This window comes from Oryzias latipes, chromosome 10, assembly GCF_002234675.1.
Source record: "Oryzias latipes chromosome 10, ASM223467v1".
Taxonomy (NCBI): domain Eukaryota; kingdom Metazoa; phylum Chordata; class Actinopteri; order Beloniformes; family Adrianichthyidae; genus Oryzias; species Oryzias latipes.
In genome coordinates this window covers 10,197,183-10,219,177 of record NC_019868.2, presented here as the reverse complement: position 1 = coordinate 10,219,177, position 21,995 = coordinate 10,197,183, and the positions used below count along the sequence as shown (strand labels likewise).

Here is a 21,995-nt window from a genome sequence, read left to right as displayed (position 1 = left end):
CATTTCTGGGGCTCATTTTGAAACAGTAATTCCATAGTTTTTGGTTTAATGTGATCATTTGGCTAAGATCATTCAAACTATCCCTCTAAAGAGTGAAACTGGTCAAATGATCAGAAAACCATAATGTCTTCCACTGACAGGAATATTCTACCACCATGTCAAATAACTGTAATGAAAAACAATTGTATTTGGGCTGGAGTTCATCTAATCTGATGGAAGAGGGGATAAGTGACAGAAAATATTTACATTTTTGTTTTTGCTACTGGATTTCCAGTGGTCCAAGCGGTTCAATATACATTCATAGTTTGGACTTTGAAGACCCAGAAATTCCATAAAAGTAATGTTTTATTTTTTTTACAAAACTATTTCTGTCATGGTATAATATAAACATCCAAATGAAGCTTTACATCAGTCAGCATAACTACAAGATTATTGACACAGCCTTACATAATAAGATTACAAAGACATCAAATGTGTTTTCAATATTAGCCACTAGATGGCAGTGTGTTCTTACCTTAAACAAAAAATGTTGAAGACATTTATCATTTCTGAATATAGTTGACGTTTTGGTGATTAATGCTAAACGTTGTTTCAATGCATGGAAAAAAAATTCAGCAGTCAGGTTTGCACTCAATTCCTAACTAATCAATATTTGCTGTTATCACTCAGTGATTTGAACTGCTAGTCTCTGTGCAAGCTTTATCTCATTTTGTCATTTCACTCCAACTATGCCTTCCTCTGCTCAGTAAACTCGTCCCAGACACCTAGCACCAGCTTGTTCCAGGCCACACAGTAGCTGAGTACCACACCCCTGTTCACTTCTGCTCTCCATAATTGCAAAAAGGTTTGGACTGCTTGCACTGAAGTGACATTCTGTTACAAACCTCCTGATTACGAATACCTCATGAGTACAATAATCAACTTCTGAACATGTGAACCGCCTCAGGGGATGGGTAAAGACCAGTTCACTGTCTAAAACCTCTGAAAAAACTGTGGATTTTTAAAAAACCCCAGGTAACTAATTGTACGTGAGTAAGAAAATACTTTCCCAACCTCTAAGCATTCATTTGATGACAAGCTTGTCCTATCAAAATAAGACTAACTGTATGGATGGGAACATAGTAAACAGAACTGTATAAAATTACTGTCTTGCAACTCCCTTTGACTCTGTTGAGGTCATTTGTTCAGCTAAAGTCACACAATCAATAGTCTATTCTGCTTTTAAAAAATATTTTAAAAATGTACTTTAGAAGAGATTGTTGTGTTGAAGCTGTTGATAACAAACAGTAATGACAGAGCTCTATTTTTATCATTTTTATCAGAGTCAGTGTGGACATGCATAAGAAGACCATTTTGGAAAATGACTTTTGGTTGCACCTGTTCAAGCTGCAAAGCCCTTTAGGTCACCAAGACAAGGCCAGCCCCACCCTGCTGGTTCAAACTAAAAATGGAAGGGCACAGAAACTGATATATCTTAGCTCGCTCTCTGCTGTGCTTCTCTTTAATGAGGACAGAAACTAAGTGGGCACGTGAGGCAATGTGTACAAGATATTTGAAAAAACGGTTGAAAAGCAATAATCAGTTGTTTTCTACTAAAGGTCTTTTACATTTATTTTTTTGGTTAATTCTAATCAAACCAAAGGAAAAATATTTGGTAAAGAAAAATTGACCTCAGTTCCAACATGATATTATATTATATTATATTATATTATATTATATTATATTATATTATATTATATTATATTATATTATATTATATTATATTATATTATATTGTGATTTCCGGTTGTTGTATTTTAATTTGAAAGTGCCAGCGCCTGTCACTTCCGGTTTCTAGCTAGTTTTGTGACTAGCTTGACTAGTTGCGTGGCTGTTTATTCAGTGGTGAAAACACGAGCACCTCACCCTAGAGCCGCCTCTCCTCTGCGGACTCTGAACATGATACAGAGGGCGGCGGCGGCGGCGTGCTGCTAGACTTGGGCGGGTTTTTGTTTATTCGTTTTGTTTTCTTAAGTCCTAGTTTCAAAAATAGTAGAACGTTTCTGCCTCCGTTTTTTGTTCAACTCATCAAGTACCATGGACGACTAACGGAACTTCTTCTGAGGGTTCATTTGAACACGAAACCGAACTTCCCCGTGCTGTTCTGAGTTGAAGCGAACAAGCCAGACATCTGAACGGACAGAGACGCGTTCACTGTGGATGGAAAAGGGCAGGCCGAGCAGCAAGGAGTCGAGCACATTCGTTCGGCGTGACGTGAGTGCTCGCTATGAAAACCCGGCGATGATCAACTTGTTTGAAAGTTGGCGCACGAAGGAGACCAGTGACCGCAAAGTTATGCTTTTGAATTAGAATTCTCTTCTATGGCCTCCAATTCGTGGGGTGTCATTAGCGACATGTGTGGAGTATCATGCGTGGAGGAGCAGCACGGGGGGTTCGCCTCTGTCTCTATGGGGGAGAACCAGACCAAGGTCCACCCCCCCGTCAGTGTCGTGCTGGCCACCCTGCTCTACTGCGCGGAGCTCGTGTCCGCGGCGGTGCTGATCAGCATGTACCACAAATCCGGAGACGTCAGCTGGATGGGCCTCACCATCTTCTTCATGCTGTTCCCCGCCGTCCTGACCCAGCTCACGCTGACGTTCGTCCACAGGGACGTGGGCCGGGACCGGCCTCTGGTCCTGCTGCTGCACCTGCTGCTGCTCGGGCCCATCATCCGGTAAGGGAACGCCCGTTACGCTGTCCCCGATGGAGGGATGAGGGACTTATGATCTGATCCAACTAACAGCCGCAGATACAGATCATGACTCAGAAAACTAAGCCCAGAATTTAACAGGGAACCTTTTTACTGAAACAAAAAGACACATAGGGAGTAGAGGATATACACAAACACAGGCGCTTCACAATAGGATATCATCTAAATGTTTATGCCTCCAAGCAAGTAGAGAATTTAATAGAGTAAATTGTTTAACTCTAAGATGACTCCAAAACAAAGTCCTTCCCCTAGTTTCACGAGGGCTCACATGGAGGACACGTATAAACAAAATTAAGCTTAAAATAGCTTTCTCTAAGTATTTCTTTATTCAAATCGTGGTGAATGACGTTTCAAATAGGGGAAATTGTGATGTAGAAAATATGCTGGGTGGGCCACAAGCTCCCTGCTCTGCTCCATTCTGATGCATCCACTTGTAGACCAATAGGTCCACAACGCCATTGTTTACCTCATCTGAGCTGTTGTGTGGCAAAGTGGGTCTTTGAGTCAGAGCAAACTCATCTGGAGATGGACTTCCTATGTCACTGCAAAGCTAGAGAAGATGCTGGAGGCGTTTTGCCTGGCCTAAGAAGAGAAAGTGCTGCATTATGCAGCATGAAAGTCTTGGAAATTGAAATTCCAACGTTTGGAAGAGGACTCTAAATCAGTTTCTTGAGGTCCCCTCAAGCTGCAAAGCCCTATAGGGTCACCATGACAACGCCAGACCCACCCACCCTTGTGCTACCCTCTTTTTAGGACTGCACAATATGACAACAACTCACAGTGTGCAATATTAGTGATCAATATTGCGATGATGATTTGACTTTATAAACAAATACTGCAATAGTTACATTTTGATAAAGGTCAACATAACTTAAACTATACTCCAAATGACCCTCGACTAGATAGGAGACGGGCATCTGACATAAAATGATTGGTTAACCACATGAGGGGGTCCATTCAATTGGCCAAACGCATGAAGGGCTCTATTTAGATTCATTAAGTACTTCGGGATTACATGAAATTGTATAGTGTGTTCACATTTAAGTTAACCATTTATTAAAGTTTACGCCCCTTTTTTGCGGTACGTGTATCACACAAGCTGATATCGCGTGACAATAAATTTGTGATTTATTGTGCACGCCTACCTCTTAATGCTCCACGTTTCATTCTTTTTTTTCTACCAACACTGCACTACAAACGGTAGCTACACACTGAATAAAAACAAGCAAAGGAGAAGATCATTCCACAAAGATTGTGAGACAGAAGAAATGTAGAGTGTTTTTTGTTGGTTTTTTAACTGGAAGCCCTCCTTAAGTGTCAAATTATCTTGTTCCAAATGGAGTAATATTATTGATCTAAGGCCTTCACAGAGATCAGTGTTCACCATCTTTGTTGCGGTGGGTCATAGAGACCGCATCCATCTCTGCACTGAGGTGAGGGCAGAGCCTTTGCAAAATCAACCTCAACTTCACCATTTTAAAACCAAACCTTTTGCAAAACATTGTAAAACTATTTAATTAAATGTATACACATTCCAAAATGGCACAACATTGTATAATTCAAAAATATTAGCATAGAACAGCTAGAGCATAACAAATGAAGACTTTATGAAGCTGTCAAAATGAGAATGAAATCAAATGAATGTAATCATGCGATGCAAGACTCCTGCATTGTTCATGTTGGAAAACCCCAAATTTTCAAATATGTATGGGTCATTTTCCCACCTGCTGTCCTTCCTCTGTGGAGGAGGCTTCCAGTAACAGTCAAGGTGCCAAGATGCTGCAGAATGTTTCTGTTGCACTGAAGCAGAGTTGCACCGATAAATCACCATGACGGCATGATGTAATGAACTTCCCAAAGTCAGTCTGTGTGGAGCAACAGCTGGTGGTGGTGTTGTTTTTTCTTCATTTGTTTAGTTGGAAAAGATTTTGACTTTTAAATTGACCTGTCAGACGTGAATATTCCATACTTTTCTTTTCCTTTTCACTGAATCAAAACAAAGTTGGCTAGTTGAAACAGATGAACCTTTAAGAACGGAAATCCTTAGATGGATAATGGTGGTAAATGTGAAAGGCTGCAGAGTGCTTTTTACAATGACGTCTGAGGCTCGACAGCATGCTGCGCTTCATCATCCTAATCCTCTTATTTCAGCCTTCTGCGCTGGATCTCTGTCCAGATAGACGGCACTCACACCAACAGCACACATAGGTTGTAATGAACGCGTGCAGCACAGAGACATCCAAACAAGAACTTCTGCCATGTCATCCTGCTGTGTAGTCAGGAAACACAAACTCCCGTCTCCTCCACAGCCCTCTGTGGGGAAAGCTGCTGTTTTTAGTGCTAGACAATTGAATCCTATTGGCACAGCTTTTTCTAGGAATGTAATGGAAGAATTCAGTTTAGGAAATTCTTTTAAAAAAAAGAATGAATGAAAAATAGATTCTTGTCTGAAAAAGTTGCCCACAGAACAGAGTGCCTGATCCATCATAGGCCCTAAAACTGTTGGGACAACATGTAGACACATTTTTAAACAAAAAATAACCCAAGACTTGTAATGATGTACACAAAAGTGCTACAATAGGAATTTAGAGTTCAGGATTAGTCAAGGGGTACTGATTTAAAAAAAAAAAAAATACATTCTAACTCCTTTCTTTACACTCTTCATCTACAGCAACATAAAACTCTCCCCATAAACAAATAGTCACAATCAAATCATACTTTAGTGTGGTTATCACCACTGAGTTGTTAAAATCATTACCATCGCCATTCTCCCACATACCAGTCACACACATCCATCCCACTGTACAGTAACATAACCAAATGTTAACAGAATGTTCATATTTTGAGTGCGCTTGTGTTTATTTCCAAGATCACACCATACAATCAGCCCACACACAGACGCACAAAAACCTTTCTGAGGGATTTGCATCAGTGGCAGTTTGAAATAACTGTCCCCCTTCAGACTAAAGGACTTATTGACTGTATGTTTCTTTTGGTTATGGAATAATCTTTTATGTTTAGCTACATATGAATAATAATACAAATATGAAATCCTACACATGCTGTAATTTTCATCAAAATAACTTCAGGTTTATCCATAACGTCTGTCAAAAAACGGATACATGTTTGAAAATAAATCCACAATATTTGCTCACGAGTAGAAAAGACTTGGGTAAGACGTAGGTGTGGCATACACTGTTTACAGAGGAGATTTGAAAAGTTTTCTTAAAGATAGAAGTGCAGAAATGACCACATGTAGATATTCAAATTCAGCCGGAGAACCCAGAGAGTTCCAAAATGTTTTGATCCTTTTCCTGACGTGGTTGTAGTCTCCCTCTTACACACTCTTTGTGGAATCTCTGCATACACTCGGCTTTTATTTTTTTGTCTTTTATTTGTGCAGAGTCTGGGGGGGGCGTTTTAGCTCGCGCTGGTTTGCGGCGCCTTCCGTCCGTGAAACCTTGGTTCGAATCCAGGCTGCTCCCTATTCCCCTCTCTGCTGCTGTGCCGGTCCCAAGCCTGTTTGGATTGAGAGGGTTGCGTCAGGAAGGTCATCCGGCGTAAAAACATTGTCAAGTTAACCATGCGACTCAATCCTCAAGGGAGGGATGTTTCACTGTGGCGACCCCTGATGGGAAGAGCCGAAAGTGAAAGATTTGTGCAGAGTCCGTATAAACCTTTTGCCCCTGTTGCACTTCTGTATTGTCCTTCTAGAAAATGGTGACACACGGCGGTTGTGATGATGAGCTGTCAGCCGATTCTCCAGTTCTGCTTTAGCTTTCCGCTACTTGGTCTGTAAAGTTCTTTAAAGGGAACAAAGCAAATTTGGCCAAATTATCTGGACCCAGCTGTAAAAACAGCAGAGGAAGTCCAGACCTCCATCCGGCTGATGAGCTGAGGCGGGACTGGAGGAGAGTTGAGATTTATTGTAATTCTCAGACAATCATTCCTTAATTGTAGCTTGTTTGTTTGTTTTTTACATTTGACAATGACGTACTACTGAAAGGATAGTTGTTCATTTCTTGACGTTTTTGCAAGTTTTACAAAGAAAGGATCTTTTGTTTTTCTTATCTAGAAACGTATTATCTTAACTGACTACATTTTTTATTGTCATTTTCATTTCATTTTTACCTGCGTTACCTGTTTGGTGACTCAGAGAGTCATAAGAAGATTTATTTTTTATTTATTGTCAGGACTTCTTAAACTATATTGGGCTATGGACTTTGATTTCAGATCAAACAGAGGAGACGCCATCAGCTCCAATGTGCTGTTAAATTATTTGATGGGTGTGGAATCTTTCAGGGAAAGAAATCCAACCAGGTTTCTGGCTGCAGATTTTCCTAAAAAAAATCATATTGACTACAGTATGCTCATTTAAATGTTCTCATTAAAAGACAACAAGGAAGCAATCAGAGGTCTCTGATCATATCAAGCCGCAAACAAATGGTTTTTATTCTTTTGGAGATTTTCAGTCTAACTCAGAGTTCTAGGGTTCAGGGTCTAAAAGAAAATGAGTCATAAACACATTAAGATAAAACTACAGTAAGCAGCCATTATGTTATGTTGGCAACATGTAAACACCTCTGTTTTATAGTTTTTGACAAATTCTGTACAAACAAAGTTGATGATTCGTTATTTCCTTGAAAGCCAACCTACTGCTTTGAGCTTACTCCAACTATTTTAGCCCAGAGGCCTGACTAGTAAAGGAGCATAACAGGATAAGTGACAAGTTGGACTTAAACTACCTGCCTGCTGGTAATGCTAACGCATAACATGAAGTCTGTATCTTTTTTCTGCTTGGTTAAAAAACAGAAGTTGGGAAATTTTTGTGGTTTATGAACTTTAGCCTGTTTGTTCCAAAGCTCTGTAATGGAGAGAGTAGAGCTGAGCGAGTGCATTTTATTTTTACTCCAAAAATGTTGTTTCTTTGCTCTAAAAATACTGCTGCTTATAAGACGAGACCCTGATCGACATTTCAAAGGATTTTTCCATGTTTGAGCTTTTAGGAGCTTCTTCACACAGTGTTCTTTCCGTGGGACAGCCTTAGCATGTTGTCATGCTGACTGGAATGGCCTCCTCCCTGCTGACCCACCCTCATTCTTTCTCTGAGCATATTGAAAGGTGGAGGGTTAACGGGATGTGAATTCTGTGCTTTGGTCTCCACAGACCTGGACAGATGTCCACAGGAGAGTTTTCTCCATAACACCAACTTATGGTAAAAGTAGTTTGGAATGGAAAGTTTCACCCCGAAGCAGGAATTCTGCTGACAAATCCTCCTCTCTGTGTGTGTGAAGGAGAGTGCCAAAATATTTCACACCTTTCTTTGGTTAGTTCTGTCAAAGAAGACTATCTGGAATCAATAGTTACAACATCTGCACATCTGGAAGCTGCTGTGCCAGAAAAGAAAGGAGAAGTTTAAAAAAGAAAACTTTGGTCTGTGTAGAAAAGCCCTTTCATCTTCTCACCACATGAGCTTTGCAGAGAAGACACAATTTTTTGCAATCGATGTTTTTCCCCCATTCTTTGGTCCGTTGGATAGTTTGTGTGTTTTCACATTGTAAAGAACCACACCAGAGTTCACTTGTTTGGACTTCAAGGGTTCTTTTGTCACCATCATCGTCTGAGCCATCACAGACATGCATGAATTTGATCTGTGTCCAGAGCACTTCAAGGTCAGGTTTCTCTGCCTCTTTGCTGTAAATTCCTAGTTTCACACCTGCCAACCACTGAATCTGCTCTGGGTAACCCTTGTACTATCCTAGACACTTTAACATTGGGAGTTGGGTCATCTAGACCCACTAGACAGTGCACTGAACCTTTTTCCTTCAATGATTTGTGAACCTCACTGGTGTCCATGGATTACATGAAATCTTTCCACCTTTATCCACCTTTGTCATGGTAGGGAGAACACGTCAATGTAAGGGTGGGGTCATCTAAGATAGCACAAGGGTTAAACACTTGATGTTGGTCTTTGTTAGCGCAGAGAAGACCACGTCTGTCAGAGAAGACGTGTGGTATTTGCATCATGTGAGCTATAAAGGATTTCCTGTAAAGTAGGCATGCTCACAATGAGGGTTATTATAGACCTATTATGCAAATGCTACCAATACTATAACTTTGCCATTTTAAATAAAGTTTTTTTCACAAATTGGAGCCAAAACAAAGAGTTTTTCCAGAAAACCAAACAAAGGACAGAGTTTGCACAGCTAACCTCAGGGGCCATAGAAATCTGAGTTAATGAAAACTAGAACACTTTTTTACCGTAGTTTTCTTTGTAAGTTTGAGTAAGAGTTTTATTACAGCTTTTAAAACTTTGAAAAGAGTTTTTAATATTGAAGCCCAAAACACGTAAACACACATTTACATAGACCTTTCATTGGAAGTGGTCACTCGAACACACGTTTCTGCGCCTGGTGTGAACATAGCATGAGACACACCCAAAGAAAGCTAAGCAAAATGAGGATGTGTAAACTGAAGCATCACAGTGATACTGAATGTGAAGAATCTTCCTGAAAATGTCCCCTGAGCTAAGTTTAATGGAGATGAGGGATTGTGTTTGCTTAAACGAGGGGACCCGGAGTAAAGTTTCTGCTCCTGTGCTGCAGTTTGAACATCTTCTCAGTGTCCTTCATTTTTCCAGTTCTCTTTAATATGCAGATGACACTGCTGATGTATTTTGGTCTGGTCCAAATATTACTACAATTAAAGATAAACTTAATATAGATCTACAGTATTTACATGATTGGTTGCATGAAAATCACTTAATACTAAGAAAACTGAATACATATATTTTGATTCATCTAGAAAACCGTTATCGATATCTAATCCCATCACCCTCTCTGGTTAGAAATTCTCGGTTCTCCCAACCTATAAGTATTTGTGGGTCTTTCTTGACTGTCACCTCAATTACAGTAAATTGTACATTTATAGTAAAATCTTTGAAACATATCTACATGTACTTATCATGTCTACTGTATGCTATTGTCTGCCTGTTTGGTCACTCACAACAAGCGAAATCAATAGAGCCTATAAGATCTATCATAGGCTTCCGGGCTGGTTTCACCATTCTCTGTAGTATCACCGTCCAATGCTTCAACATTTCAGAATTATGCAATAACCCGTAGACTCAAACTTTTCCAGCAAGTTCTAAATGGACACACTTCAGCAGCACTCACTGTAATGGCTCCAAAACGCCAAACACTCTACCAGATCCACAAAAAACTGACTCTTGCCTTTACCAGCATTTAGGAACTCCTGCGGACAGAATTCTTTCTTTTTTCATTCATCCTTTTTCACATTCATTCATTCATTCATTCATCTCCTTCCGTTTATTAGGGGTCATGAGGCTGCTGGAGCCTATCCAGGCCCTATCGCCCGTCTGTCGCAGGGTAGAGTATCCACAATGGCACACCCACCCACTCTCACATTCGCACCTAGGGACAATTTAGATTAACCTATGAGGAGTCCCCGGAGAAAACCCACGCATGCACGGGTAGAACATACAAACTCCACACAGAAAGGTCCCCCATTGATGTTCTGTTTTCAGGACTTGAACCGAGGGCCTTCTTGCTGTGAGGCAAGAGAGCTAACTACTGCATCACCATGCAGCCTCTTTCTTTTTTGTTTTCACTAAAACCTGGAATGAACTCCCGGAAGCCACCAGGACTCTTATATCACTAAGACTATTTAAAAAAACATCTACACTTTATTTAAAAGACAGATCCAGCTGCAATCACTGATATTGCTTCTAACTTCCCCTCATGCTGTTTCTTCTTAAACTGTTTACGATTGTCTGGTTGTTGTGTTGTTGTCCTGTTACGTAGGTTGAATGTCTTGAGTTATTTGATCTGCAGAGCAGGAACCTATTTGAAAACCGGTTTTTAAACTGAGTCAGGCCCGATTGTTAAAACTCATTTCCTTTTAAATAAAAGAAAGCATACAGACGCCTCCCCCAGAGTTCAAACTTAAGCCAACTTTTGTGTGAAATCTGCCCAAATGTTGATATTAAAGTTTGCAGATAAGGATAACAGAGATTTCTGAAATGTCTTTGTTTATGCAAAAGAATGAAGCTGCTGGGTTTATGTAAATAAATCTTGTGTTTGTAGTACAGCAAAAAGGATTAAGCTTCAATCTGCCATTGTGTTGTAGTTTCACCACGTAAAGAAAATGTATAGCTTTGTTCAGGTCCAAACGAGTTTAAAAGTCATGGAAATGTGCTGCGATTTGCTTCAGACGTTTAGAAAGATGCTGCCTTCATCACAGCTGAACCCTGAAAGACGTTTAGCTCGTCCAAAACAGAAACCTGTGGTGAGCATGCGTTTGCTCCCACACACCTCCGGGCGAGAATGTTCCACCGTTGTCCCCGTTAGTGTGCCTTCTGAACGTCTGCCTTATGTTCTGTGGTTCTGGTTTAAGCTCATCATCTTCTTTGCTGCCCCTCCACTCAGATGAGAGGCTTCCTGTGAGATTGTTGTAATGGCGCTGAATGCGTTGCTGCACATCACCCATCCAAAGAAAAGAAAAACACAACAACAAAGAATGCAAGCAGGTGATGTTCTTGTTTCTCAGATTTGTTTCTCAGAAAAAGGACGAGCCAGTCTGTGCATGTAGAGAGTCTGGGTGTCTGACGTTTGGCTCAGATGAGTCTGTGTCACTGAGCCTGATGGAGTCCTGAAAGACCAAAACAGGATGAGCTTGCTAAAGAGTGGTTATTTCCTGAGTGCAAACTGCTGCTGCGGCTTACATGAGGGCAGGAGCGTGCATGTGAAGGCTCTGAGTGCAGTCTCTGATAGTAATTTTGCCTTGAAATGAATGCTACTTCTGACTGTGTTCCTCCAAACTGAAATTCCCGCTTCAACGCTACATTTATCAGAGAAAATAGGCCAGTTTATTCGGCGTTTGCCTCTTAGTGAACGCTTACCAATTGGGATCCAACTGTGCCTCTGGCTTTCAGTGGAAAGAATGTGTGACGGACCAGTGCTGGGGAGGAAAGAGAGGATTTCTTGGGGTCAGGTTCAGTTCAGTGTGTTGCTCCGGAGCTGCAAGAAACATTTCTGTGCTAGAAGAAGCATCTAAAACAACAGTATCTCAATGTGCATTTCAGCACGCTAATGCAATACTGCCTGCAGGGATTGAGTTTTTGTGTTGAATACTGTCTGGCTAACATGGGCTTTAACATGCATGTTTTCACATGTTTGTCATGCTGAAACCTGTTTCTCCGGTTTAGGTGGCTTTTATGTCCTTTATAGCTCTGAAATTGTTTGCTACAGCATTTGTTTTTATGGTCGTCAGGGTCTTGTGCCTTCTGTAAAATATATTTTAAAAATTAAACTTTTCTAAGTTTAAAGTCTTTTTTCTCTCTACATGAAAGGGTATCATAACTTCCAACAAACACATTTACCTTGCAAACATGAGGAGCCACACCCTAAGAGATTTTCTGTGATCCTCTCCTAGCTCCAATTACCCAGTTTCCTTTCTTCCAGCGCCCCCTGCTGGAGCCATGTGGCTCTACAGCTTTTGTTTACCAACACAGCTCTCACAAATCAAAAAGAGGACAGCAGTTTTTCCCCCTCTAACTCATCTCAGACCATTTTTCTAAAATGACCTTTAACACTCATGGTTATGGGCTTTGAATGTTTTTTCTCTGGTTTTTCCAAACATTACAGTTTCTTCCACACTCAATTTCTCCAAAGGAAAGGAGAACTTCTTTTATATCTCTTTCATTTCAACAGTCTTTGGTGTCGTAATTTCGTAGGAAGGCATTCACCAATCTTTTAGGATTGTAGTAATTAGAAAGTACTAACAGTTTAGATGTTGGAGCTGTGCTATCTGAGATATTAGTGACAACCAGTCTGCAGAAGTACCAAAATCTCATGTGAGAAACTGAAAAACAAGAGGAAATATGAATGCATGAAACTACGTTGATCCTGACTCAAAAGTTGACACTGCCCCCTGTTGGTGTTAAAGAGTATTTTTTTCTTCTTCAGGTGTTTTGAAGCCCTGATGCTCTACTGTAAAGCTGGGAAAATGGAAGATTCTTACGTCACCATTTCCAAAAGGACCTTCCTGAAGAAGGGCCAGAAGACGGAACGGGAGCTTCACATCGGCCAGGTGGAACGCAACCTGGCCACCCACAGGAATGCCTTTGAACGCACCAGCGTCATCCAGGCGTTCCTGGGCTCCACCCCCCAGCTGACGCTCCAGCTGTACGCCACCATTCAGGAGAGATACATCCTTAATGGAAGATGTAAGGCTAATTTATGGCTTTTTCAAACCGAATGTCAGCGCTCTCTGAGCTTTTAGCCAGACCCAGAAGTCAGTGAGATGTCCTGAACAGGGCTTCTGGTTGCTCAGGTTTCTTACTAGAGATGACAGATCTTGGTTTTTTCTACATTTCTATATTAGCGTCTTTAGACTTGATCCCTTATAGTGTAAATGCATGTGAATGTGCAGAAAGTGAAGGAACATTTTGGGGGAAATTTTCCATTAATAGTTTGGCTTTTTTTAAGATAAAAACAGAGGAAAAAGACAATGTTTTCAGAAAAAAATTCCAAGTTTAATATAAGATTATTAAAATTTAATGTAGAATTACACTGATGCAAATACATGTTTTTTTTCACTAAGAGCATGCTGTTCACATGGTTGGACTGTAAGGAGGAAGCACAGATGCTACAGTAGAATTGGACTTCATTCATGCAATATCTTTACATCTTGTGCACCTTTTTTAATAACATATCTAAACAAATGTGAATTTAACCCATTTTTATTAGGAATTTTCTAAAGGAAGTGAAATCAAATGATTGTCCTGCTCTGCTTTAATGTTCTGCAGCATATGTTATTCTATTCTAACAGCTTTGGGCATCGTCTAGGAGTGTAACCATTCCTTTTAACATAAATTTGATTCATGTCACAATGTATGGTTGTCCATCCGATTCATAATCGATATTGGTTCATTATGAATGATAAGATGACTAAGAGATAAATGCGCAGGTGAAGTTTTCCAGATTCCTTGCATTTCTTGCAAGATAGTCAAGTGTAAGTTTAATAAGTGTACAAACAAACAGTTTGTACAAAACAGTTAACAAGAATTAATGTCAAATCCATTCATATTTTAGTTTCCTAAAGTTCAGCCGCCTGTTCTTTTTCCTAATAAAAATAATAGAAGGGGAACATTATTAGAACATTCTAGCACACTGGATGGTCACATGACTGTTTCCACACATTGGACTGGAATGATGGACTAATCGTTTTTTGCTGTCATCACATGTGTGTTGTTCAATGTGATGGAACTATGTTGTTTTTATGTTGATGTAAAATGGTATTTTTCTAAATTGATATTATAGATTAATTGCATTTTTTACGGTTTTATAATGGTCAAGGGTTTAGCCTCAGACAGATTCTGGTTGGATCGTAGGAATCCTAATTGATCAAGTCTAATACTCATTACACTCATATCTTTGGGCTGCTGCCGATTTTCATCAAGTATCGATAAACATCCAACAGCTTTTTCAAACTAAGGTATTGACCACATGGTGGCGCCGCAGTTAGACTTACACTCTCAGCTGCAGTCAAAGCTCCAGTGGACAGACAGGATGAGTCACTATTGTTCCCTTTAGGATTTCAGTCAGTCAGCAAATTAGAAACCTAAACATGACCAACTTTATTTTAACAAAGAACCCAAGAACAATGTTCTTCTGGGCTTTTAAAGGGAATTTTAGTTTGTTTGCTTTTTTTTTTTTGTTCATTTTGAGTAGCAGCAATTAATAGCAGCCAAAAGAATAATAATTAAAAAAACAATGGAAAAAAAAAATAGAAATGATCACATAGAAATAACTTTGAAAATGGGGTTGAGTTGTTTTGTGGATCTTGTTTATTCTAAGAGAACACAAAAGTAAAACTAAAACTGTGAAAGAAGTTTGTGCTGAATCGGGTGTAAAACACAGAGGTGGGAGTATGATTGTATGGGGGCAAATGGCAAAGTGTTGGTGAGGAGATATCCTCATAAAAATGTTGGGGCTGTTTGTCCATAATTTGACAGAAGCACAAAAAGCTGATGTCAAACAGATAATCTGCCAGAAAACTACAGAGATTTTTGTGATGGAGAGGCAGAGCCATTATGGTGAAAAAAATGAATGAATGTTGTCTTCATTCTAAGTCATGTTTGTCTCCTCAGTGGCTTTGATGATCATCAGCCTCCTCTCCATCATATACGGCGCTCTGGTGTGCAACGTTCTGGCCATCAAGATCCGGTACGACGAGTACAAAGTGCGGCTGCGCCCCGTGGCTTACATCTGCATGATCGTGTGGAGAGGCTTGGAGATTGCCACCAGGGTGACGGCTCTGGTCCTCTTCAGCACGGCCCTAACTCGCTGGGTGATCCTCGTCGGCGTGCTTAACTTCCTTTTCTTCTTCTTTCTCCCCTGGGTGAAGCTCTGGTGCAAAAAAATTGGCCCTACAGGTGACGTGGAGAAAGACTTCTCCAAGCTGGGCACCACCATCGTGCTGTGCTTGTTCACGCTGCTCTTCGCCTGCATCAACGTCTTCTGCTGGTCGGCAGTGCAGCTGGACCTCGCCCACAATGACCTCATTGAGAAGAGGCAGAACTGGTTTCAGCTGGCCATGTACTACTCAGGACGCTTTGTGGAGAACTTGCTCCTCATCACGCTGTGGTACTTCTTCAAATCGGACTTCTACGAGTACGTCTGTGCTCCGCTGCTGGCCGTCCAGCTGCTGATCTGCTACAGCCTGGCCGTGCTCTTCATGCTGCTCTTCTACGAGTTCTGCCACCCCTTCAGGAGCCTCTTCCAGCACAACGTCCATAACTGCCTTCAGTGCATCTGCTGCAGGAAGAAGAGTGCAAGAAGGCAGGAGGCCAACTCGCCTTCATACTCCAGAGCCGCCACGTTAGTGCGGGCATCAAGGGAACATCTGGAGCTGCTGAGGCCCTATCATCCCGAGGACTCTGCTCTGCAGGGGGAGCGGATAACGGCTTTCGATGAAGACATGATGGAGGCAGCCTGAGCTCAAAGACAATGACCCTGTAGAAACACAAACTGCTGCTGTTTCTCCTCAGAAGGGCATCCAGCATTTTTCTCTGCAGTGCACGCTCACCTACTGACTTCTCAAATGTTTCTACTGGAGATTGTACTTTTGAGAGTCAATGCAGACACTAAGAGGGCACCACAAGGGCCCCCGCCTACCCAAAAATGTAGCATGTGAGAGTATGCAGCCGTGTACAAAGAGTGTACTTCACAGAGCAGAGCTGAGCCAGGTGTGTGGGACATGTGCCAAGTGTGTGTGAGGCCAAACTCTGAGCAGGTCGCCCTCACTTTACTTCCTCTCAGGGTCTCCCGTCTCATGTGTTTGCATATAGGATAAACTACTAAACAAAAACTGAAAAGTGTTTCCCAAAATGCCTTATGTTGCATGGTTGCCTTAAATAAGCAGTAGATTTAATGTGAAAGAACAAACAAATGGACTGTTGGGAGGGGTTTACGTTAAAGTGGGATGTTGGAGATATCCGTCTGCTTTAATTAAAGCCACTTTAACACTGAAAATACTACAAAACACAGAGCAAGCTTCTTCACAGAAGCATTTTCCAAGTTGTTTTACAGTGCCTTGACTACTATTGTACTACTTGAACCTTTAATAAATTGTTCTAAAAAGAAATGAAGTCACTCCCTGTTGTTTTTTTTTGTCTGCAATAAACCTCCACACACTGGCTTCCTGTGTTCAATAAAATGTGATTATTTCCCACCAAACAGGTGAGGATTTCCTGGAGGTTGGAACAGTGGCTTCCCTGTTCCTTGTGACCGTGGAGTTCGTCTATCCTCATTCCAATGCAATCGTGCCGCTCTCCTGTGAAAGTTCCTGAACTGCGCAATCAGCCGCTGCAGCTTTTGTTTCCCTCTCATCACGTCAAGGAGAGGGCGGGAGGAGCAGGGTGCTATAAAGCCACGGCTGCAGGTGGACCGAAGGTGCAGGGAAGCGGCAGCGCCTCAACACACAGCCAGACATGGCAAACTGGATCATCAACAATGGGTTTCCAGCTGTAATGGTGGTAAGTTCTTCATTACCTCCACACCTGGAGAGGACTATTGCTGCATTCAGTCCTTCACAAATGCAGCCTATTGGACAGAAATCCATTTTTGTTTGCAGCTGGTCTGGATGACCATCAACACATTCCTCTTTGTGTGGTACTACCTCCAATATGACAGAGACGATGATTTTTACTACACACGCCACTTATTAGGGGTGAGTGAATACAAAACAAATGAACATTTTAAAAAAAAAAGATTAAACTGTGACTTTGATCAAAAAACAAACCTGTAACTGTAAAGTAATGTGCCACAAAAGCTTATTCGTATAGAAAAACTATCAGAAAATTTAGAATTGTATCAAGAAAAAGTTTGGTAATTGCATCATTTAGTGTTTTCCCATAAGAAATACTTTTTATGTCATGGATAAAAAGTCCTGAACAACTTTCATCCTTGAATGTTCACTTATCAGTTTCTTTTTTGCTGTAAGTGAACTTTTGTTTTAAATAATTACCACTTAGTAATATTTTAAATTGATTAATTATTCTTACTCCTATTTATGTGTCAGAAATGGAATTATTAAATCACCTTTTCTTTTCCTTTAGCTTCCCTTTTGTAGATTTCTTAAATGTCTGTACCTTCAGTGCTGCAGCAGCTTTATCTATTTTTCAAATGATAAAACAAAATACTTTTTACATTTTGTGTCAGGTCACAGTTTTCCTGCTGCATGTGGATAACTTTGGATGGGGTGGATGTTTCATGTTGTTTGGCAGTTTTACTGTTGACAGGAAAGGAGGACTTTTCAGCAAAGATGTCTTCCTAATTGAAGAATTATTTTAAATTTAAAGACTTGTTTTGAATTAAGTCATTTTTAAAGTAGTATAAGAACAAAAATCCAAAGATTGAGGAGCCAAACCCTGACTTTTATCTTTGAGATGTAGCTTCTTCTTACAACATTAGAATATCTGTTTAAATAGAATATTTTCTTTATAAAATAAAAACTAAAAATAAACATTAAAATTATAAATCCAATCGTTTCTTTTTTTTCTTTTCTTCAGTCAGCTTTGGCCTGGGCCAGAGCTCCTGCAGCCGTCCTCAACTTTAACTGCATGCTGATCCTCCTCCCAGTGTGCAGGAACCTGCTGTCTCTGATCCGAGGCTCCTTTGTGGTGAGATGGTTTTGACCCGTTGATGGTTTTGACAAGTCTTTGCCCCCTTTTTTTGTTCCACCCTTCTTTTGTTTCATATAAAACAACAGGTTTTTCCTAAGTGTAGAAACAATACAAACATTTGACGAAGTGGTTTTCTGTTGAGGAATCTGGGAAATGAATTTAAAAATTGCCGATGGGGATGGAAACAGCAGCTGACGTTTGTCTTGTTTTTATCTCGCCAGTGCTGCAGTAGAACAATGAGGAAACAACTGGACAAAAATTTGAGCTTTCACAAGCTGGTGGCGTACATGATCGCTCTCATGACAGGTGAATGTCTCACAAACGCATGTCAACAGGACAATATAATGTTCTGATTCAGCTGCAGGAGCAAGAGTTTGAGTATTGTGGGGTGTAGAGGAGGGGAAGTATCTGCAAGCATGTTAGGATCAGACATAAACACATCTCCTTTCTGTGTGGGCTCTGACAGCGGTCCACACCGTGGCCCACTTACTGAACCTGGAGTGGCTCAACAACAGTAAGCTTGGTGTTTACGGCAAGCTGAGCACCGCTCTGTCCAATCTGGAGGATGAAGGAAACGAGACTTTCCTGAACCCGCTCCAACACATCGAGGCAGTAAGTCCTCCAGCCGAGAGCAAAGAGGAGCCTTTCAAAGGCCGAGCTTCAATGTGTCCCCTCTACTCTCAGGATCCACAGCAGAAACCCATTAAATTTGCCTTCACATCCATCGCCGGCCTCACCGGGGTCGTCATCACTCTGTCTCTCATCTTGATTATCACCTCCTCTATGGAGGTCATCAGGCGCAGCTACTTCGAGGTGTTCTGGTACATCCACCACCTCTTCATCGTCTTCTTTGTTGGTCTTGTCTTTCATGGATACGGGTACGAGACATCCCTCCACTTTCTTTTGTCTGCAGGAAGCATTGTTGCTGTTTTTAAGCAGGTTTTACTTGTTGGTTATCTGCAGGCGCATTGTGAGGAGTCAATTCAATACAGACGATCACAACGCCACTTTCTGTAAAGATCGCCCTGATGACTGGGGAAAGATTCCTGAGTGTCCCATCCCTCAGTTTAAAGGAGGAGAACCCATGGTTTGTCCAGCTTAGTCCACAAAAAGAGAAGAATTTCTCAACCAGACTAAATGCTAATAATCCTTAGTCATTTTCAGACCTGGAAGTGGGTGATTGGTCCAATGATTATCTATGTCTGCGAGCGTGTTCTACGCTTCATTCGCTACATGCAGGCAGTGCAGTACAGAAAGGTACATGAGCTTTCTCCGATGCCTGACCTCCCATTGGAGGGGTTTCTCTCACCGGGACACCTCTGTTTCCAGATTGTGATTCATCCGTCTAAAGTTCTGGAGCTGCAGCTGAGAAAGAAGGGCTTTAAAATGGAAGTGGGTCAGTACGTCTTCCTCAACTGCCCCAGCATCTCCCAGCTGGAGTGGCATCCTTTCACCATGACCTCTGCCCCCGAGGAGGACTTCTTCAGCGTCCACATTCGCTCGGCCGGGGACTGGACGGACCAGCTCATAGACACCATGCAGAAGCTTCCAGAGGGGGCGCAGGGGCCCAAGTGAGTCTCCAGTGAAAACCTTTGTCTGTTTTGCCAAAATGACTAAAGGATTTGAATTCAGTTTGACCACTGTAACCCTTGTGCTATCCTATGCACCTTAACATTGGGAGTTGGGTCATCTAGACCCACTAGACAGTGCGCTGAACCTTTTTTCTTCAATGATTTGTGATCTTCACTGGTGTCCATGGATTACATGAAATCTTTCCACCTTTATCCACCTTTGTCATGGTAGGGAGAACACGTCAATGTAAGGGTGGGGTCATCTAAGATAGCACAAGGGTTAAAGGAAGATAAACTTAAGAAACAGTGAGTGGAAAAAGCTTAAATACATTTTCTGGGAAAAGAAACATTTTAATTAATCTTAAAATAAGAAAACACTAGATAAAACAATAAAAAAATTAAAACAGACACTGCATCAAATCTAAACTGACAGCAACAACGTTATTGTTTTGTCATATTTGACTAAAAACCTCCTAACAACTTTAGGTCAAAGCTTTTTTTTTAACAATAGGAACTTCTTTATATTTGAGCATTTTCAATTCCAATTATTCAAGTTTAAGTGCATGGACAGAAATTGATGGATATAGGTTGAGACACGTGGTATTGAACCAATTAATGGGTATGAAAATAATTTGGGAAAAAACAGTGTTTCCTTTTAAATGCACCCATTTAACCTTATGTTTAAAAAAAACCGCAAATCATAATAAATTATAACTTGAGGGAAGTTTTAATAAGGTTTTTATGTACTAAACTTCATATATTTTCAAAAGTTTTAATGAAAACATCCCTTAGTAAGAAGCAACTTTCTAAAAAATGACATGGGTCCAACACATAGCCTTGTGGTACACCACAGGGGAAGTCACACATGACGGAGGAGAACAAAAACGTTTGCGAGGCTTCTTCTTTAACTGTGTGATTTCATTCCGTCCGTCGTCAGGATGGGCGTGGACGGACCTTTCGGGACAGCAAGTGAGGATGTGTTCGACTATGAGGTCAGCATGCTGGTCGGCGCTGGCATCGGCGTCACTCCCTTCGCCTCCATCATGAAATCTATCTGGTACAAATTCAAAGAGTGCGACCCCAAGCTTCGCACCAGAAAGGTGAAGCCTCCCAATGAAAGTCACTGATTCATTGACATGACTGATGTGTCCTAAGCCTTTTTTAATTGCCTATTGTGTTGAAACAACACAACCACGTAACAAAGAGCTCTTTTGTGTTAAACACACCTTTCCTGGTATTCCTGCTGCCAGATTTATTTCTACTGGCTGTGCCGGGAGACAAACGCCTTCGAGTGGTTTGCTGACCTCCTTCAGGTGTTGGAGAAGGAGATGGAGGAGCGAAACTTGGGGGATTTCCTCACCTACAAGCTCTTTCTGACGGGATGGGATCAAGGCCATGTATGAATGACTATCATTCTCTCCAAACCCTGAATACCGGCACCGTTTCTGCCTAAGCTCAGCCGAGTCTTTCTTGCCCTTTTCCACAGACGGATCAAGTCATAGTTCACTTTGACGAGGACACGGATGTGGTCACCGGTCTCAAACAGAAAACCCATTATGGTCGACCAAACTGGGACAAAGAGTTCGATCAAGTCCGCAAAGAAAACCCAGCGTAAGAAATAAATAAACCCAGCGTATTTGGAAATAAATGCATAAAAACAATACAAAAAAATCTAACAAACCTATATGTAATACTTTAAAAAAAAAGATTCACTTTAAAGCAAAAACATGAAATTGTGACCGTTTATTTAAACCTTTTCCTGTCCGTTTTCAGGTCTGTGGTGGGAACATTCCTGTGCGGCCCTGCAGCTTTGGCTAAAGTTCTACAGAAGAAATGTGCCAAATATTCAGATGTGGATCCTCGCAAGACAAAATTTTACTTTAATAAAGAAAACTTTTAAGGCAAAACTAAAAAAAATTGAGAACTGCTGATGTCAAGCTGACTCTGACAGGACTGATTGTGGTAAAAAGGTGTGACAGGTTGTCTTAAAACTTCCCGTCATGTAATATAGACGAGGAAATGCTGCCTGATCTGTGACTTACTTCACGTCATTGTGGCTTACAGTAAGCCATTATTGTAAATATTGTGTTAGCTTTTGGCTGCACAGTCATTAAAGTTGTTCTGTTACGGAAAAAATACAGCACAACATATAATCCATGCTTTTATTAATGGATGAGCTGAATGCACTTTTATGGGAAACATATGGGGCAAAAGTATTTCTTCTTGTGGGAGAAGTTTAACCGTTTTCCTCTGAAATCTTTAAAAAAAAACTGCTTACAATAAAAGAACTTCTGTCAGGCTTCGGTTATCGATGTCATCTAAGATTTCTTACGATCTCTTTTCTATTGTGCTGAGAAGTTTATTTTAAACGTGTTAAACATGTTTGTGAAATGACTCAACACTGGTTAATAAAATTCATTTAGAATGACCTTTTGTTCTGTCATGTGTCCTTCTGCCCTGTGATTTC

At 40.9% G+C, this 21,995-nt stretch overlaps 2 protein-coding genes across 2 annotated transcripts; both read left to right on the top strand.

The window, feature by feature from the left end:
• Positions 1-1,837: 1,837 nt before the first annotated feature.
• xkrx (XK related, X-linked) lies at positions 1,838-16,417 on the top strand. The gene is made up of 3 exons (XM_004073101.4): positions 1,838-2,713; positions 12,736-12,995; positions 14,922-16,417. Exons 1-3 carry the CDS (start codon positions 2,361-2,363, stop codon positions 15,767-15,769), a joined length of 1,461 nt encoding a protein of 486 aa, XP_004073149.1. The 5' UTR covers positions 1,838-2,360; the 3' UTR covers positions 15,770-16,417.
• A 267-nt stretch (positions 16,418-16,684) lies between these two features.
• On the top strand, positions 16,685-21,956 carry nox1 (NADPH oxidase 1). Its single transcript, XM_011479938.2, has 13 exons — positions 16,685-16,808; positions 16,907-17,002; positions 17,844-17,954; positions 18,179-18,263; positions 18,424-18,569; positions 18,642-18,835; positions 18,921-19,044; positions 19,122-19,214; positions 19,287-19,528; positions 20,466-20,628; positions 20,779-20,925; positions 21,015-21,139; positions 21,302-21,956. The coding sequence occupies exons 1-13, from the start codon at positions 16,764-16,766 to the stop codon at positions 21,426-21,428; spliced, it is 1,698 nt and encodes a 565-aa protein (XP_011478240.1). The 5' UTR covers positions 16,685-16,763; the 3' UTR covers positions 21,429-21,956.
• The last annotated feature ends 39 nt before the right edge of the window (positions 21,957-21,995 follow it).